This window comes from Lagenorhynchus albirostris, chromosome 20, assembly GCF_949774975.1.
Source record: "Lagenorhynchus albirostris chromosome 20, mLagAlb1.1, whole genome shotgun sequence".
Taxonomy (NCBI): domain Eukaryota; kingdom Metazoa; phylum Chordata; class Mammalia; order Artiodactyla; family Delphinidae; genus Lagenorhynchus; species Lagenorhynchus albirostris.
Window position 1 is genome coordinate 2,001,852 of NC_083114.1, and position 19,284 is coordinate 2,021,135.

General features: G+C 54.1%; 1 protein-coding gene and 1 pseudogene across 2 annotated transcripts; one reads left to right on the forward strand and one right to left on the reverse strand.

Moving 5' to 3' along the window:
* LOC132510717 (receptor-binding cancer antigen expressed on SiSo cells-like) overlaps positions 1-2,279 on the reverse strand; it is a 109,185-nt pseudogene extending 106,906 nt beyond the window's left edge.
* Positions 1,770-17,512, forward strand: ALDH3A2 (aldehyde dehydrogenase 3 family member A2). Of its 2 annotated transcripts, none has more exons than XM_060132959.1 (11): positions 1,770-1,889; positions 2,587-2,747; positions 4,015-4,246; positions 5,020-5,105; positions 6,818-7,026; positions 8,111-8,228; positions 9,900-10,041; positions 12,035-12,201; positions 13,528-13,627; positions 14,632-14,867; positions 17,321-17,512. In XM_060132959.1, the coding sequence occupies exons 2-11, from the start codon at positions 2,595-2,597 to the stop codon at positions 17,333-17,335; spliced, it is 1,458 nt and encodes a 485-aa protein (XP_059988942.1). In that variant the 5' UTR covers positions 1,770-1,889; positions 2,587-2,594; the 3' UTR covers positions 17,336-17,512. The 2 variants fall into 2 exon arrangements, with proteins under 2 accessions (XP_059988942.1, XP_059988941.1); XM_060132958.1 differs by lacking the exon at positions 1,770-1,889 and adding an exon at positions 2,383-2,469.
* The last annotated feature ends 1,772 nt before the right edge of the window (positions 17,513-19,284 follow it).

The following is a 19,284-nucleotide window of genomic DNA, read 5'->3' on the forward strand; positions in this document are numbered from 1 at the left end:
TTCTATATGTCACAGGAAGTCACTGGAAAGCTTTGAGCAGGGAAGTAAGAGGGTCGAGGGTCTTGTGAAAGGATCACTGACAGCTGGGCAGAGAATGGCTGCAGCAGAGAGTATCAGTCAGGATCCAGCTGTGAAAAGAGAACGCACTCCAGTTACTACAGGTGGAGGGGATCTGAAGAGTAAGAGGGGTCAGAGGGACGCATGGAGTGATACCACTGATGAGAAGCTGCTGAAAATTCCCCTGGCTGGAAGGAACCCAGGGGAGCTGCACCAGCACCGGTGCCACCTGGAGATGCTGTCACTGTCATCCTGTATCTCCTAGAGAGCGGCCACCTTGACCAAGGAAGGAATCATCCCAGCTCCTCTTCCACTACAGAAACACCCAGCAACTGCCACAACTCACTGGAAGCCAGCTGGCAGGAGAACCGGGAAAAGAGTTCACACACTCTGGGTGTCTGTGGGACAGATTATAAAAGGGCAGGTGGAGGACTGAGAAATGACAGATAAATAACCTTCACCGAGTCCACAGTAGAAGCAGGAAACCCAGTAGGATGCTACATAAAGTGCCGGTGAAAATGATTATGGCTTGAACTAGGGCAAAAGTGGTTGAATTCAACCACTGGTATTTTTTTTTATGGTATTTTTTTTCTTCAACCACTGGTATTTTTTTTATTAATAATATGTATTTTATTCTATAAAGAAATAAACTATGTTCCAATGTGAGTTACTCTGATACGATAATTTTCATAGATTTTTTTCCACGTACATAACAAATATAATAGAGAAAACTCAAACCATCTCAGCAACTAAGATATATTTCTCTTTCTATGGCCAGTGTTGTAAAAATAGTCTCCAAAACTTTCTGAGAGTTTGTAACCATCCTGTTAAAATGATATACTATTATTTCTTTTAATTGACAAATACATCCATGACAGTCGTCCTTCAACTGGAAAACCACTGGTATTTTTATTACGTTTTGAAACTAGGGCCAAAGAGAAGAGTCAGGATGATCCTAAGGCCTGAGTAAATGGGATGAAGGGTGGTACCACTTACTAGACTGAGAACACTGGTGGAGGCGTGCCCTGTATTTGTCTCGTGGATGAAGAGAAACCAACAGTTCTATGTACAGCTACCTTTAAGACGCCTATTATGAATCCCAGTATGAGTGGGATAGAGCTGAACATACTGGTTGGAGTTCAGAGGAAAGGGTGGGACCAGATGGGATTTAAAATCTTCTCTGACCACCATGCACGGGATTAGATGAGGCTGTGACTGTGGAAAGAGAACAGGTCCAAGGACTGAGCTCTCAGGCACCTGAACACGTCAGGAGGCCTGGAAGGGGAGAAAGGTCCAGCAAGGAAAAACCCAGAGGACTTGGTCAGGGAGGGAAAAGGAAAACCGGAAGAATACAGGGTGATGGCGAACAAGCAAACACACTGTCTCCAGAAGATGGCAATGACTGCTGGGTGTGGAGGCCAAGTAATCAATAAACAACTTATCATAAGACTAAAAGAGAGGTTTTTTTCCGGCCAAACAGGACTATAGCTCAGGAGTGCTGTCTCCACCAAGGAGGAAAGCGCTCTGGCGAAGCATGGTTTTCAACACAGTTTTTTATATCTTGTCAGGACAAAGAACACACATCAAACAGGACAGGATACATGCCTTCAAGGTTTCACAAGAGACAGCGAGCCAGCACGACCCCGGCGTCTGGGAGGGAAGCTCACCCTCGAGGGAGCGCCAGCATCGGCGTCCCAGGAAAGGGACAGACATCCCCACCTTCAAAGCGGAGTCCTTCACGTCTGGATAACGCATTCTTTCCCCAAGTGGTGAAAGCAGAGGCACGAGACAAACAACCACGTGACAAGCTGATAAAGCCCAAGTCAAATCAGGTACAAGCCAGAAGGACTTCCGGCAATCTCCGCAGGTGCAGAGGAGAGCGAGGGGAGAACCCAGCTGCCGCGGGCCTTGTCACGTGGGTGCGGGGGGGGGTCCGAGCTAGCTGCCCCTCTAGGGAGGGGGGGCAGGGACCTGGGGGGGGCGGCCCGGAGAGCGGCTGGTAAAGGGTAAAGGAGGGCGTGGGGGCGGGGCTGCTGAGGGGCACTCACCTGGGCGCCGAGTCCCCGCGGCTCCGAGCTGGAAGGGAGCTGGCCGGGCGGGCCGAGGGGCGCCGCGGCGTAAGGGCGACGCCTCCTGAGCCGCTGGGCACGGGGCCCGGTCGGCGAGGTCGTGACCGCGGGGCCCGGCCCCAGCCCGGTCCGGCCCAGCCGTCCGCCCAGCCGTCCTCACCCCCTCGCCTGCCGACTCCTGGGGGCGGGGCCCACGCGGCGTCCGGCCTGCGCAGGTCACGTGGACCACGCCGGCCAATCGGCGCGCGGCTCGGGGTCGACCCGGGCTCGCAGGGCGGTGGCGGAGCAGTTAGCTGCGGCGAGCAGTTAGCTGCGGCGGAGCTAGCGCGCCGGCGGGACGGAGGTGCGGCCGGGGTCGCTGGGCCCGGGGACGGGGGGCGGGGATGGAGAGGCACCGCCCGGCGGCCCCGCGTCCGGCCCGCTCACCCCGCACGGCGCCCGATCTCCCCTGTCCCCGCAGGACTGGCCATGGAGCGCGAGGTGCAGCGGGTTCGCGCGGCGTTCGGGTCCGGCCGCTCGCGCCCCCTGACGTTCCGGCGGCGGCAGCTCGAGGCCCTGCGCGCGATGGTGCAGGAGCGCGAGAGGGACATCCTGGCGGCCATCGCCGCCGACCTGAGCAAGGTGCGCCCCCGGGACCTGCGCTCCACGGCCTGCCCCTTTTCCGCGGGCAGCTGTGGCCCTTTCCCTTTCCCTTCCCCTTCCCCTGGATTTGGGTCATTCGTCCGCTTCGTGTATTGCAGGCCTCTTCCTCCGAGTCGGGTTCTTGTCTTTTAACTTTGCGGTTTCTTATGCAGACACAGGGTTTTGCTTGTCGTCGTTGCGCTCGGATTTCCCTCGATGATGTTAGGTGCCACATCTGTGCACCCGCGAGTCACCTGGAGACCTTGTTACGATGCAGACGATGCTTCACTGGGTCTGGGGGGAGGGGGTCTGAGAGCCCGAGTTTTTGTAAGAAGCTCCCAGGTGATGTACCAATGGAACCACGCTTTGAGTAGCAAGGTCTTGGGGGAGTGTTTCGGGTTTAAAAATGGTCCCCTATGTTTTATAACACTGTTGTTACCACTTTGTTTCTAATTTTTCTCTTCATTTCAGGGGTAACAAGGCCTTGCTCTGGCTTTGCTAGGCTCCTTCGGCCCCTCCCCCTGGAAGATTATTTTGAGGGGTAGTAACATCAGTAGTAACAACAGGAACTCTAAAACTTCCTGTATAGCACTTTTGGTGGAGAGGAACTGTGATGTCAAATAGTCGCGGTGGATTTAAGGAAGATACCCAAAAAAGTCTGACTCATTCACTCTACAAGCATTTCCGAGGGTGTATATATAGGATGACTAAAGAAGTACAATAAACTCCTTGCCCTCGAGGGCTTTAAGTTTGGTTGGGAAACAGAACAGGCACAGAGAAAGTGGGGCTATAGTTTTAAGCCAGTGTATTAAGGCTGAAATGTTAAGCTATAGAGGAAAGCATAATGACTATGGTTTATAAAGTGTGATCAAGGCACACCATTATTAATTAGGGAAGTTTTCGTGAAAGAGTTAACGTTTAAGCCTGACTTTAAATGGCTTGGATCAGTAAAGAAAGATTTAAAGGGGTTGAATATATTAAGAAGGGAATTAGCAAGTCCTTACTGTGGGCTTGGAGGACACACAGGAATCTGCATGGCGAACCAGCTAGTCTGACAGGTTTGCCTGTCCTGATGCTTTTTTTTTTTTTTTTTTTGCATTGCCGTAAGGCTTAGTTCCCCGACCAGGGATCAAACCTGTGTCCCCTGCAGTGGAAGCACAGAAGCCTAACTACTGGACCGTCAGGAAATTCCCTGGCCCGATGCTTCTGACATTCAGGGCCAAGTGTGTCATACCCACAAAGGTTAACTGTGACCTTCTTGTAACAGAGCGAATTCAACGCATACAGTCAAGAAGTCATCACCGTGCTTGGGGAAATTGAGCTCGTGCTGGAGAAGCTTCCTGAATGGGCCGCTGCTAAACCAGCTCAGAAGAACCTGGTCACCATGCTGGACGAGGCCTACGTCCAGCCAGAGCCCCTGGGAGTCGTGCTGATCATCGGAGCTTGGAACTACCCCTTTGTCCTCACCGTCCAGCCTCTGATAGGAGCCATCGCTGCAGGTCTGGCGTCAGCTTCCGTCCTTACGCTGTCTTCGAGAGGCGTGTTCTCTGAAACTGGTTGTACGTTAAGGATAGTGGTTAGTTAAATGCATTTGCTGTGGCGGCTCGCCTTGGTTTGCACCAGCAGTGTATTGAGAATTCATAAACGTTATTATTACTTGTTCAGTGGGCTCCAGAGATCTGTGGGGTGACTGCTTTTTGGGGCCCTGGAGAATGGACCTGCGAGGGCGTAGAGGCACGCGCGAGTCCACGGGCCCAGGTTTGGAGTCACACGTCCATAGCGTCATGTGGTTTCAGTTGCCACCTCTGGCTTTGGATGAACCAGTTGATTCTGTCTGACCCCTTTCTTCATTCAAATAAGGGCTCTGGGAGTCATGCTTGCTTGGGTCCACAGCAAATGCCAAGGGATTCATTTCTTAGTTAACCAGGATCCAGACCAACAGCTTTATGTTGGCAAAGCTTGTCTGTGCGATAATCCCAGGGCAAAAGGAAAATCCAAGGGTGGGAGTGAGAACAGTGAGAGAAGGCCAGAGGCCTGGGGGAGCCTGGCTGGGGCCTCCCGTCAAGGACCTACGTGGTGAGCACTGAGGAGTTAGCCTTTGGGAAAGAGGCAGAGGGGCGAGCGCTCACGCCTGTGGTGAGGAAGACAGAACGCAGAGCCAGAAATAACCAGAGGAATTAACCCTTAGCCTGTGCTCCCCACAGGAGCTCCGTCTCATGGATGTTAGAATCGCTCGAGTACTAGACAACGTCCTGCTTTTTGCTTTGTTTAGGAAATGCTGTGATTATCAAGCCTTCTGAAGTAAGTGAAAATACAGCCAAGGCCTTGGCTGCGCTCCTCCCTCAGTACTTAGACCAGGTAAGGGGACCTTGCCCCCTCTCTGGCATGTCTGTCTGTCCGTCTGGCACACACTCTGCTCTTCATGCTGGCTTGCGTCATTGGTGGTCAGGCCTCCACACTCATTTTCCCTCAGCCTCCCACGGCTGGCTTAACAAGAGAAGTTAAGTTCCAAAAAAACTGTGGAATAGTTCAGCTACTGTAGTTACACAGTTTGGTCAGGCCCGTGGCCTTATCGGCACCCCTGCTGTTAACAAAGCCTCCGCTGCCATCTGGCATTTCGCATTAACCTTTGATCTGACGTGATTTTAGGTGTATCCTTCTAGTGAGTTATTTATTGAGGGGCTGGTACCGTGCTGGGCGCTCTTCACGAGGCACAGTTACGTGAACACACGTCTACATTTAAACGGGCATGTTTGTGGCCCGAAAACTACAGAAAGAAAAAGGCCTCCTGACCCAGAGTGTGGACCCTCACTCAGAGTTACAGTGCTGGCATTGAAGAGTATCGGAAGCTGGGACTTCCCTGGCGGTCCAGTGGTTAAGACTTCGCCTTCCAATGCAGGGGGTGCGGGTCCGATCCCTGGTCGGGGAGCTGGGATCCCACGTGCCTTGCGGTCAAAAAACCAAAACAAAAAACAGAAGCAGTATTATAACAAATTCAATACAGACTTTGTAAATGGCCCACATCAAAAAAAAAAAAAACCTTAAAAAAAAGAGTATCGGAAGCGGTGGAGAAAAGACGATCTCTGAAGCAGAGGTCTGGTGCCCCCCGTGGAGGAGATTGTGACGCCACGTGAACTGGGGCCGTTAGCTCTGCGTGGAGGGGTCCTCGGTGCGTGCCAGGGACACGCAGCTGTGCAGCGTCGCACCTGTAGTCGGCCACGTTTTCTGACAGCGGTCTACAAGCCACCTCCGGTTCTCGGAGGAGCCGTGCTCCCCGTGTTGGCTCATCCCTGCCACGGCGGCCATGGAGCAGTGTTGTCCCAGGGCCTGGGGTACCCAGTGCAGAAGGGCGGTGAAGGCAGTGAGGTAGGGCAGATGCTTCACTGTCTCACTCTGCCCGGATGGGGGTCGTCACTGCGGCCCTGCCTCCCTCGGCTTGTTGGGGACCGACCACACAGGCTCTGTGGATTCAGGCGGAGGCGAGCTAAAGCCTGAAACGCCTGTCGGGCCGCTGAGCTGTGAGTAGAGATGGAGGGGAAACACGGGGCCCACCAGCCGGCTTGTGCTCGGTGTCCCGCCGCCGCTCTTCACACCGTGACTATCCTCTCCCGTGCGATAGCTGCAGACGGTTGCACGGTGCACATGAGGGTTCAGTGCAAAGCGCTGTGACGTCCCCCCATCACAAGAGGAGGCTGAGGCTCAGAGGCGTCGGGTGGCCGCCAGCAGGCACGTGAGCCAGAGGATGACGGGGCGCAGGTGCAGCCCGGACCTGCCCCTGGAAGCGCTCCCCTGGCGGCCTTTGCACACATTCGGGCGCAGTTACTCGGTTCCCCCCGTGCCCTGAGCCCCACGCTGAGCCGCGTGCAGAGAGGACGTCCGGGTGGACGCGCCTGGGGCCTGTCCTGTGGTCACCGACAGTGGCCACGTTCCCACAACCCTCCCCTCTCCCAGCCCCCGTCTTGTGGTTTCCCGGGGCCAGTCTCCACCTTTTCCTGGTTTCACTGAATGTTACGTGTTTACGTCAGACGATAGGATTCCTTCGGTGATGCGAGTGTTTGTCTTTCTTTAAGGACCTGTACGCGGTTGTTAATGGTGGCGTCGAGGAAACCACGGAGCTTCTGAAGCAGCGATTTGACCACATTCTCTACACGGGAAACACCACTGTTGGAAAAATTGTCATGGAAGCCGCCGCCAAGCATCTGACCCCGGTGACCCTTGAACTGGGAGGGAAGAGTCCGTGTTACGTTGACAAAGACTGTGACCTGGACGTTGCCTGCAGGTGAGACCGGTTATCTGGACTCCCCCGGCAGGCTGGCATGCCCTGTACCTCCTCGCTGGGCACTGCCGTTGATGTCCTCACAGGGACCAGAACTCTTTCACAAACCACGCCTTGGCGCCACAGCCAGAGGAGATGAACACGAGGTCGTGACATCACACAGTTGCCCTCAGGATGAGGAAAAGCTATTTCTGTTCTCTAGATAATAGACCTGGCAAGAAGTTTTACTGTTCTGATAGCTGATCCAGGAAGTAGGTAATGCCAGTAGGTAATGCCAGGGATCCTGTGTGCCTAATAAGATCTTTAAATTTCCAAAGAAAGGGCATTATGCTGATCTCTTAACTGAGTTCCTTTATTGATAAAACCAATAATTCTCATCTTTTAACTGAGATGAGAATAATAGCATCTTGCATCTGAGAACCAGAAGATGCAAGGTTTCGGGTTGTCTCCGCTAAATCAGTTCAGCTAACAGGAAGCGCCCAAACCCACAGCTGACTGTGCTGGCATGGCGTGGCTCTCCCTCCCTTCAGACAAGGGGAGCGGGGGGCGTCGGCCGGGCTCCGGGTGGGCTCTGTAAGTAGATGTCTACTTGCTGGAACAGGGGACCCCGGTTCGTGGGTTTCCATCCGAGCCCGGGCCCAGCGTCCCAGATCGGGGAGGGCTTCTGGTCCTGCCTGTACCTGGCATCTTGCAGCAGGACCAAGCCACAGCAGGAGCCGTGCTGTCTGTGGAACCCCTGTCCTCCCAGATGTCCTCTCGGCCGGGGTGGGAGAAGGAGGGTGTCAGGAGGCTGTTTCTCTCTTTTCCTGCTGCAGGCAGTGGCTTCCCTGCGTATAAAGTAACGTTTCTCATGAACTGGCAGGAGGCTTTCCCTGCTTTGTAGAACAGCCTACGCCAATTGAAAATGCGTCCTCAGTTCCAGCCAACTGATATAGAGATGAGTTTTCGAAACATTTTTTTTTATCAAGATTACCAAATACATATACGTACTAGTAATCTTGACAGCTAGCTGAAAAACGTTCAGACGGCGCCGAAGCGCGTGACAGGGGCGTGGGGACTGAACTCTGCCTGCTCGTGCTTTTCCCAGACGCATCGCCTGGGGCAAGTACATGAACTGCGGCCAGACCTGCATCGCCCCCGACTACGTGCTCTGCGAGCCGTCCCTCCAGGACCTGATCGTGCGGAAGGTGAAGGAGGCCGTGAAGGTTCGTGTTTCCCACCTCTGGGTCCACTGGTCTCACTGGGATACAGAGTGAAATCAGATGTTTGCAGGGGGCATCGCCCCACCCCCTCCCTCCAGGAGCAGGTGACTGAACTAATTTCCTGGCTAATGCAAAGTGCTCTCGTAGCATGGCAGCAGGGTGAGGTCGGTGCTGCACACGCTGACACTGTCCAGTTGATTTGTGGACGGCACGACTCGTTAGGTGTAGAACGGACCTTAAAAAAAAAAGCCCAGTAGCTGTTGTGTGGTCTGGGGAGAACATCGCGAGGCCTCTGCGGTGTGGCCAAGGCCCTCGCCGCGGTGCGGCGATCGAGGTTAGCGGTGCTCGGCTGTGCCGGCGGTTTACAGAAGCCAGCAGTTTCGAGGAACGTGCACTCTTGACGCGGCCATCAGTCTTTGAGGGCGTTTCAAATGGCCATCTCTAGCGAGGGGACCAAGGAAGGCTACACGGTGGTGTCCTGAGCTGAGCCAGAAGGAACGTAGGACTGGGACTGGAAGAAAGGAAGGGATGAAGCTGTGACAGCTCAGCGGTGGGAGCCCCCTGGGTGGAGAAACTATTGGAACCACCGTTGTTCACTCGCCGGGTACTGACCGAGCCCTGAAAGAAAGGCTCTGGAACACCCAGGAGTGACGTAGGTGAGCAGCAAGGTGACGTGGAAGTTGGACGTTAGTGGCGGGACCGCGATGGGGCCGGACAAGGAGAGCGTGAAAGGGGAGCTTGGCCCGACTCTGGGAAGACACTGGGGCTGCTGGGGACGTGCTCGGGTGAGTGTGGTGAGGAACTGGGTTTCCAGGAGGCGTGTGTTCTCTCGTCGCCGTGGCTCTCCACTGGGGGTCACTAGGAGCCGTTTTAGAAAAGCCCCCAGTCCCCCGCTCCGAAGACGGTGGTCCAGCAGGGCTGGGGTCTCCAGGTGATGCTGAGGTGCGGCCAGCGCTGAAAGCCACTCCTGTGGCTCCGGCGTTGGGGCCCAAGAACACGCATTGCAACACGCTGCCCGGGAGCTTCCTTCCTCCCGGGTTCGAGGCGGGTGCAGGGGGTGGACCGTGCTCAGTGCCGCTGGAGAGTAGATTGAGAGCTCCCGCGGGGCTGACTGCTTGGCTTCTGAGGCTCTCTTACCCTGGGTGACTTACCAAGACTGTGTTTTGATCTTTTGAGTGGTTTCACGGTTATCTGTGACTGGTGGAAGTTCCAGTCCAGAGAAGACCTGACACGAGGAAATAGCGCAAAGCTCAGCAAACCCTTTCTGCAAAAGGGGAAACACACAGGCGGTCAGTGTTTTAGGCTTTGCAGGTCACAGGGCCTCTGCCACCACCACCCAGCTCCTCGCAGGACAGCAGCCAGAGCTGATAGGCAAGCGCACGTGTGGCCCCGACACGGGGCGAGACCCCCCCTACTTGCTCTGTGTCCACCCCCAGGAGGGACCCATGCCAACCCCCGAAACCGTGGAAAATGGGAGACGTGTGTGTGTGCTTTAACTCCTGTCCTTGACCTGCCAAAGAGCTTAGTCGTACTGCTGTTAAAGGATTTGGGGGCTGGGGGGTTGGATTCTGTGAGGATACAAAACCAGATTTGGGGCCATGGTGAATTTTATAATTATTAAAGAAATTAAAATATGGGTCTTTGGTGACAACTAGATACTGCTGTTTTCAACAGGAATTTTATGGAGAAAACGTAAAAGCATCCCCCGACTATGAAAGGATCATCAACCTTCGTCATTTCAAGAGGATACGAGGTTTGCTTGAAGGACAGAAGATAGCTTTTGGCGGGGAGACCGATGAGGCCACACGCTACATAGGTAACGGAGACTCATCTCGTCCTGTAGGGAGGGGCCGCTCAACAGTTTTTATTGACACTCTTTACCGACACTGAATAAACTATTAGGTGTAGAGTGATTAATAAGCTATTAAATACTGCTTTCTGGTATACTGCTTTGTTACAAGCAAGTTAAAGATGACTTTATATATGTATACGTTGAGTAACTCTATTTAGTTGTTTGTATTTACACACGTATTTTATCTAACTTTTTCTTCCTGGCAACCTTGAGAAGCAGAACCAGACTCTGTAGTTATTTCCAGCTTACGGCTGGGAAAACAGCCCAGAGAAGGAAATAGCTCCACCACAATCGCACAGCTAGCCGACAGCAGTCCTGTTCCAGAAAGAACGTTTTCACCCATCATGCTTGACCTCGCTATTGACTTTCTTGTTGTGTTCTTTGTTTTTTTGCCACGAGTATGTATCACTTTTGAATTTTAAACACACTTATCTAAAATAACACCTAAGATGAGGGAAGAATCACTCATGGGGACTTCCCTGCTGGCGCAGTGGTTAAGAATCCTCCTGCCAATGCAGGGGACACGGGTTCGAGCCCTGTTCCGGGAAGATCCCACATGCCACGGAGCAACTAAGGCCATGCGCCACAACTACTGAGCCTGTGCTCTAGAGCCTGCAAGCCACAACTACTGAAGCCCGCGTGCCACAGCTACTGAGACCACCTGCCACAACTACTGAAGCCCGCACATCTAGAGCCCGCACATCTAGAGCTCGTGCTCCCAACAAGAGAAGCCACCGCAGTGAGAAGCCCGCGCACCGCAAGGAAGAGTAGCCCCCACGCGCCGCAACTAGAGAAAGCCCGCGCGCAGCAACAAAGACCCAACGCAGCCAAAAATAAATAAATAAACAAACTTATTTTAAAAAAAAAAAAGATCACACCTGAAGTTGGCAAAAAAGCTGCTCCGCGAATCTGTTTACCTGTTTCCTCTCATCATCACCAAAAACCCCAACTTTTCAAAAACAGAACTTAAGGGACCTAAACAGTACGGAGAAAAGTATGCTCTCGGCCTGTTAGTTCAGCGGCTCCGTAACACCCCCAGAGCCATGGGGGTTCGTCTTTGGGTCCTGCCGGCCCAGCATGTTGACTGCCTGCCTCTATGCCCATGAGTGGTGAGAGGGAAGGTCGGCCGTGATTAGCTCATACTAGTTAGGAGCTTCCCCCAACCTGGTCCAGGGTCACCTCACCTAAGCGCGTGGCTCTGCAGAAGGGGATGGACACCTCTCTGGCCCAGGGAAGCCGCGGGCGGCAGATCTGAGGCAGCGGCTTCTGTACCCCCGGGCGTGCTGGAGAGAGCCGTCCCGTGCCATGCCTCCAGGACAACCTGGTCGTAACCGTGGGTGGAGGCAAGAGCACGCTTGTTCTGTCAGGTGTCTTCTCCTGTAGTCGACCCTCCAGCCCATCCGCAGGGTCTCCCTGAGCACTGCGGCTTGGGGACTTCTTGGTGTGGACACTGGACACCCCACAAAGCTCTTCAGGATCCATGTCGTCCTCCGGTCTGTGTCTTTCCCCAGAGTGGACGGAACGCTGAGATAAGGCTTAGGGAATCCCACCATTTCATTACGTTTTCTGAACCTGACGCAGTTGTAATCAAGATCAAAGAGATCACAGGCAGGAACATACTTCTATTAAGAAGCTGTACTGGTTTGGTCCACCGAGGGGCCCTCTGTGCTCCCAGGAAGGCCTATCCACAGAAAGACGCAGGAATGTGGTGCTGAACAGGGTTAAACACGCGCAGGTTTTACTCAAGCCTGTATCTCCCCCTGGGTTTGCACAAGGATCCCTGATGCACACGCGTGGAGACGTAATATTTGCACGCTTCACCCACGTACTTGGGACTTGTCTCAGTAGACGACACCTGGGCGGGAGTGGGGAAGGGATGGGTGGGTGACCCAGTGAGCCAGACGTGAGGTGAGAGTTTGGCATTTCTGTCTCCTGCTTGAGCGTTTTCATTTTTCAGCCCCAACGATACTCACTGATGTGGATCCTAAAAGCAAAGTGATGCAAGAGGAAATTTTTGGACCAATTCTTCCAATAGTGCCTGTGAAGAATGCAGAAGAAGCCATACAGTTCATAAATGAACGCGAAAAGCCCCTGGCTTTCTACGTGTTTTCTCATAACACTAAGGTAAACTTCCCAGCATGCAGCTCGCTCTCAGAAGCCATGCTCCTTCTCTGCTGTACAGCAAATGCTGATTATTTCGTCTGGTGCCAGAGCCCCCCAGTCCTGGGTAATGAGGCCCTGGGGTTAGGGCTGTGACCCTTCCCTTACTCCCTGGGGTCAGAGCTGAGTCTTCGGGGCGAGCGTCACAAGCCTGGTGACTCGCAGACACCTGCCATGTCACTGGGAGACGTCTGAGCGCCTGCATCAGAAGCGCTTCTGCTGTTGATCTGTAGGGGGTCCTGTGGTAGAGCCCCGGCTCTTACCCACGCGGCGTCCGCGGCCCGCAGGGCAGTGTCTCTGGCGCTGCTGAGGGAGGTGCTTGGGAAGCCTCGGACTTGGCTTTCTCCAGCCACGGGGCTTTGTGGTTGGAGTGGTGTTGCCGTCCCAGCCGGGCCGGCAGACCACACGCCACCCCAGGCCCAGCAGCCCTGCCGCCGCCCTCCACGCGGCCTGTCCGTATGCACCTTGAGGTGACCGGCTGCTGCTAAGGGACAGTGGCCTCAAGGTGGGCCAGTGGGCCAGGAGCCTCTGAAGAAAGGGGAAAACTCGGAAGGGAGGGTGCAGCCAGGTGAGGTCGAGGAGTTCCCACGGCAGGTGTTTTCTGCAGAGCCTCTGCGGGGGCCACGCAAGGAGTCTCGGGGCAGCTTCTAGAGCTGGTGATGCTGGCGGTGCTGGCGTGGTACCGATCTCTACAGACCGTCCAGGAAGACCGGACGTGCAGGGCTCAGCTAGGAATGGGTTAGTGGCACACAGCGGTCTGACGGTTGAAATGACCACAGTCAGTGGTGGACAGAGTGGAAGCCGCGGTCTGCGGCCCAGGCACGGGGCGGCGGGTCAGGCTCGGTCCCAGGGTCAGCAGTGACCTTTGCTACAGAGGACTTGGTGGGTCAGCAGCCAGGGGAGGTGACATTTACCAGTCCAGTGTCATCGTGCCCATTCACGTCCCGGGCCAACCAGCGATTTCCTTCAAAAATAGGATGCTACCTCTGAAATCTTGAATCTTTTTTACACTTCCTAGAAACGAAATGATACCTGTTAATCACATGCCATCCTTTAAAGCAGAGATAGAGAAACATTAACAATTTTTAAAACCTGGAATATAGCCTGAACCATCCCTGGTAAGAAAGGCCCTGGCTGTGTCCCGGGGGTCCAGCACTGGGGTGTGCCTGGGTGCATGGGCCCAACTCTTCAGGTCGTCCGTGTCTCGCTCAGTGCCCCCAGCCTCGAGGAGGATGTGGGTCCCAGGCCAGGGGCGACTGACCCGGAGCCTCTGTTCCTTCTCGTCCTCAGCTCATCAAGCGAATGATCGACAGGACGTCCAGCGGGGGCGTCACGGGCAACGACGTCATCATGCACTTCATGCTCAGCTCCCTGCCCTTCGGAGGCGTGGGTGAGGCCCCCTCCCGGTCACTGCCCCTGCAGGCCGCTGCCTGGGGTCCACCTCTGTCCCGCCCCCTGCTCTCCATCCCTGTCTGTAATGACTGTTCTTTCTTGCGTTGCTTCACTGGTTTATGGATCTTCTCCCAGATTCAGGGCATTTCTTAGGCCAAAAATCAGGTCTCAGTTGAACTCATAAATGCCCTCTGTCCTTTATCGAATGAGGTAGCACGTGACGGGCTCACAGCGCCAGGAGCAGACAGCAGCCAAGGGCTTGAACGTCCCTTTGCTTTTTGGGGCTAAAGGGGCAAAACCAAACAAAACACTGTAGAAAGTTACAAGGGAAAATGTAGTCACCTCCGAGGTATAAGCACTGTTAACATTTTGGCTTGTCGTTTAGATTTTCTTCCTTAAAATGCACGTCTCTTGACACACGTCACAGAGTCTCCCTGCAGCTTCAGCTGTCACCTAGGTGATGCCCCAGCGGCCCGGCCCCAGTAAGCTGCGCGCCGGGTGCCTTGTGCCACGTGCTCGTCCGCCCGGCTCACGTGACCGAGCAGAGAAGTGAGCGCGGTCCCGGAGCACAGGTCCGAGAGGCTTGTTGCCACACAGCCGCTTGACCCCGCTGTCCTGGCCTTGGGCACCTTCCAGGAGCCTGGAGGAGCAGTGGCTCAGGCACGTGCCACGGCGGGAACAGGCACATGCGGCTCTTGGAGTGGACCGCTTGGGGTCCCGCTCGGGCCCTGCCCAGCCCCCTCTCCCTCTCAGGAGGTGGGGCTCTGGTGAGAGTGAGCTTGGTCCCCGGCATCAGTGACAGCCAGTATCCCGGGAGCTGCCGGTCCCTGCCCTGCTGTCGGAGAGCGTCCTGTGCCAGGGGCCCGCCGTCCGGGGGGCGCTAGGAGGACGTCCTGGAACGAGCCACGTGCGCCGGTGGAGGGGTGCAGCCGGGGCGCCGTGTGCACGGAAGGAGCGCCGTCACCCACAGCGGAGCCCGTCTCGTCTGTTCCTTTATTTCAGGGTCCAGTGGGATGGGAGCGTATCACGGAAAACACAGTTTCGATACTTTTTCGCATCAGCGTCCCTGTTTATTAAAAAGCCTGAAGCGAGAAGGCGCGAACAAACTCCGGTATCCTCCCAATAGCCAGTCGAAGGTGGACTGGGCCAAACTGTTCTTCCTGAAACGGCTCAACAGAGGGAAACTCGGGCTTCTGCTGCTTGCCCTCCTGGGCGTCGTGGTGGCGGCGCTCATGAAGGTGAGTCCCCGGGACTCGGGCGCCCGGCGCCTCCAGGTGCACCTCTTGCGTCTCGGGAGCACCTCTGGTCTTTCAAGCAGCTCTCTCCTATTAACTTCCAGAGCCTAAGACTGAGGTCAGGGAGCTTCAGGCTGCTGGGCCGCCCTGCTTTTCCGGGCATCCCCGGCTGCCTCTGTGCTCCGGCGGCAGGGACCGTGCAGCCCACAGGCCTCAGTCCTTACAGGGGGCGTGTGGCGGCCTCTGGTCTGAGAGTTCAGAGCCCCGTCGAGCGTGCTGCCGGAGTCCGAGCCGCCTCACCCTCTGACCCTCTTGCCGTTGGTGCCTGAGCGTGTTTGGTTCCTGGCTGTGCAGGAAGCCGGTGTGCGTGGAGGTGGAGGACAGCGTGCCGGGGACGGGGCTGGTGGGGAAGCAGCTGTGCTGGGGGAAGCTGGCCTGTGGCGTTTCTCTCTGGTGACTGGCCGTTCCGGGCGTGGACTTGCTAAGAGACCCTCATGACGGCCAGCGTCCAAGGACGGTCCGTATCCTCAGGGCGGAGCCAGATGCAAGCATTTAATGGAAACAGCTGTGTTCATATCTGTATTTTGTTGAAATGTTGAAAGGGGGTTCACCTTACAGTGTCGCAGCTTTGGTGGAACTGGACCTACCGGTCACGTCTGAGATCGTTTGCGTTTCCTCGGAAATACCAGGCTGTGCTGAGGAGAAAGGCCCTGTTGATCTTTCTGGCAGTTCACAGATTGTGCCGTCCTGGGAGCCAGGAACGCCAGAACCCAGCCCTGTCTGTTGAGAGGAGGTTGGGCTGTTTCTTTCCTTTCTGTCAAGTGGGCCAGCTTGGGGTGTGTTCTCTTCCAGTCGTTTGTTTTTCTGCACTTGGAGGCTTAGGCGTTATCAGAAAAAGAATGTCTCCAGACGTTCTGGACCATGGCCTGGAGCGTCAGAGTGTGAAAACTTAACTTGGCCACAGGTTTCCAAGGGTGAGGTCGGCTTGCTGGACGCTCAAGATTAGAGGTCGTGGCTTAGCTGGGTCTGGGTGAAGCATTCATTACTTCCAGAAAAGGATGGTCTCCTGCACTCAGCTGTCCCAGAGGACATGCCCGCTGACCCACCCATAGTCACCTTCCTTTGGTTCAGAATTTGAGAATAATCTTATAAAAAGCTCCAAGTCGCTATTTATTTTGGTTTTGAGTTGTTTCGTTTTTTTTTTTTAAAAAACTTCAACTTTAGAATTCATGTAGCAGCCTTAGTGAATCAAAACATCTTGTGGGGTGTAGAACTTTCTGGGTGTTTTTCTTCTGCTTCTTCCTGAGGTCGGAGGTGCGCTTGGGTCTCTGGTCACTGTTAGCCTATCTTTCTTCCCCGAGACGTGGGTCCCCAGCCTGACAGGCATCTTCTTGGTCTGGATGGAGTTTCTTAGCCTCATGGAAAATTCGGAGGTGCGGGCTGACTGTGCCCCGTATTCCCAGGAGGGCTCCGCCAGGTGCAATGCCCCGTGCCCCACAGGCTAGGGCAGGCCAGGTGGCCCGCCCAGAGTTCCCGAAAGGGTTTGGCAGACAAACCTTTCTCTGGTAGGGTCTAGAGAAGCAGCAGTGTATAAAAACGTTTATTCGGCTGGGAACAAGAAAATATGGCTTTGATCCCGGGCTCTGGGATCGACTTAATTATGGCTTCGGCCGAGGCCTCTTCTGAGCCCAGAGAGCAAGGGCACGGGCACCCGGAGGTCCAGGCCGCTTCCAGCCACACCTCTCTGCGCTCCTTACTGGGAGCCCGTGTGTTCGTCGTCCCGATTGTTTTGGATTCAGTGTGAGACGGCGTAAAGATTTGGGGGTTTCTCTCCTCTTTGCTGCTTCTCTGCTCTTCTCTCTGTGTTTTTACCCGCTTCTTATCAAATCACCTTTTAAACAAATGACCCTGAGCCTAAACTGTCCATTTACTTGAGGAATCTACTGGCGGTAACTGCAGACATTTTTCTGAAATTGCTTTTTGCACTTAGTAGTTATTTTGTTATGTGCTTGAATATGATTTTAGTAATTCACTTTACTAGAATTAGAATGGATTTGGGACATTTTAAAATGGGAAACTGAAAGCGGCAAAACTGTCAATCCAAAGGGAACATGTCAGAACCTCAGAGTGGGGGAAAAAAGTTGAGGAAAATAAAAGGTTCAAATTGAACGATGTCATCGGGCCTTTGAAAATGAAATCCAACGTTTGAACTCTGTGGTTGTGGCCGTGCTTCTTTAAGCCTCAGTGGGTACTGGTGAAATTCACCACTGGGGGAGGGCATGACCTGTCATCCTCAGCCCGGCCACACTTAAGACTCCTTAGGGATCTGTGGGCCTTGTTGACATGGTCCTTAGGACAGACGGTACGTGTCAGGGTCCCGATCCTGGGCCCATGTTCCAGGGCTGGTGGGGACATTGTAAGCCGGTGGTAACCCAGATTCCTTTCTCCTCCCCCAGGCTGGATGCTACTGAAGAGTGATCCGTGCCGCCGCGTCATCCTCTCTACCGAATTATTCTTCTACCAAATAATTAATGAACCAGTAATTTTGAAATCCTGCCAAAAATTGTAAGACAGTATGCAAATGCACCATCGCCAAACCTAAAAGTCATTGCCACTCACCATTAATAAAACTCACCGTTTCAGCCAAAGCCCAGCACTCGCCCGCCCAGTAGTGAGACACTCGGAGAACCCCCATCCCTAGAGCTCTGGGCTGGGGGAGGGGAGAGCGCGCTGGGAGAACCTGAGTTCGCAGAACCTGCTCAGCGACTCTGCTGCTCGGGGGACATGGGACACCCTGCCCTTACCGGGGGCATCACCCTGTGGCCTTCCAGAGCCCAGCCCCGCCCAGGCTTCCAGGTCTCAGTCCAGAGAGGTGAAGCGAGGTCTCCCAGCCCCCTTGGGGTTCGAGGCACTAGAACTGAGGTGTGGGGGCTCCCTGTCCCTCGTCTGTCGGGACTTGAAAGCCTGACCTCCGGGAGTCGGCCCTCCTCTCTCATCCACTCTCTGTCCTGTCTCGTGCTTGGTCTGTGATGGTCCGTGCGGCCGTCCACACGTGGTTTTGTGACTCATGTCACTCACTCAGAGCATCTTGTAAATCCTAGGGCTTCCTGGAAGACAGTTGCCAATTTCATACAAGTATCAGCTATCATTCCTAGGGTGCAGGAGTTGTAGAGTTCTGCATCTTACAAAACCCACCTGGCATTTTTTACTGCTGTCCTGAAAGTACTCATAACAATACTTATCCTCGCATAATAGGACCTTCAAGTTGCAAGTTAATGGCTCTTCAAGGACAAATCTAAGTTTCTTATTTCTGTAGCACAAGGCAAGTAAATTTCCCTTTTTTAGACTTGAGAGAGATGCCTTTCTGAATAGATTGGGTCCACAGAACTTAACGTGGGGACCATTTCCTGTCCTGGACGGCTCTGCAGCCCTGAGAGCCTCGGGGGCTGGTGAGTGGGCATCTGTAGGAGGACCCTGAGCCACAGCAGCTGCCCCGCCAAAGGGGACGGAAGACACAGGGAGATGACACCACCCCCTACCCCCACCCCCCGGACCCCGGCCTGGGGCACTTCAGCCAGATGGAAAGTCTGAAGGAGAGCCCTCGGGGCAGGGGGCCGGTGGTGGTCCGGGCTGCAGGGGCCGCACCCTCCCCGCCTTCACGCTTGAGAAGACTCGGCCGCTCAGTGAGAGAGTGTAACTCACTCTAGGAACGTGTGATCTACCACTGAGTGAACTGCTCCGTTAGGCTGTCTGCAGTATGTTACATCTGCATCACAGGACAAGGTGGTGAGAATCCATCACTAGACTAGTTTAGGAAACAGCTGCTTAAACCACTATCAGAATAATCAATCATAAAAGAGCTCAGACAGAATTTCAATACGGAATTTTCATTTGGTATATTGTACGTTACACTTTTTTTATATACAGCAGGTTATTAGTCATCCATTGTGTACACGTCAATCCCAATCTCCCAGTTCATCCCACCACCACCACCACCACCCCCCACCACTTTCCCCCCTTGGTGTCCATACATTTGTTCCCTACATCTATGTCTCTATTTCTGCCTTGCAAACCGGTTCATCTGTACCATTTTTCTAGATTCCACATATATGCATTAATATACGACATTTTTCTCTTTCTGACTTACTTCACTCTGAATGACAGTCTCTAAGTCCATCCACGTCTCTACAAATGACCCAGTCTTGTTCCTTTTTATGGCTGAGTAATATTCCATCGTATATATATGTACCATGTCTTCTTTATCCATTGATCTGTCGATGGGCATTTAGGTTGCTTTCATGACCTGGCTATAGTAAATAGTGCTGCAATGAACGTTGTAGTACGTGTCTCTTTTTGAATTATGGTTTTCTCCAGGTATATGCCCAGGAGTGGGATTGCTGGGTCATATGGTAGTTCTATT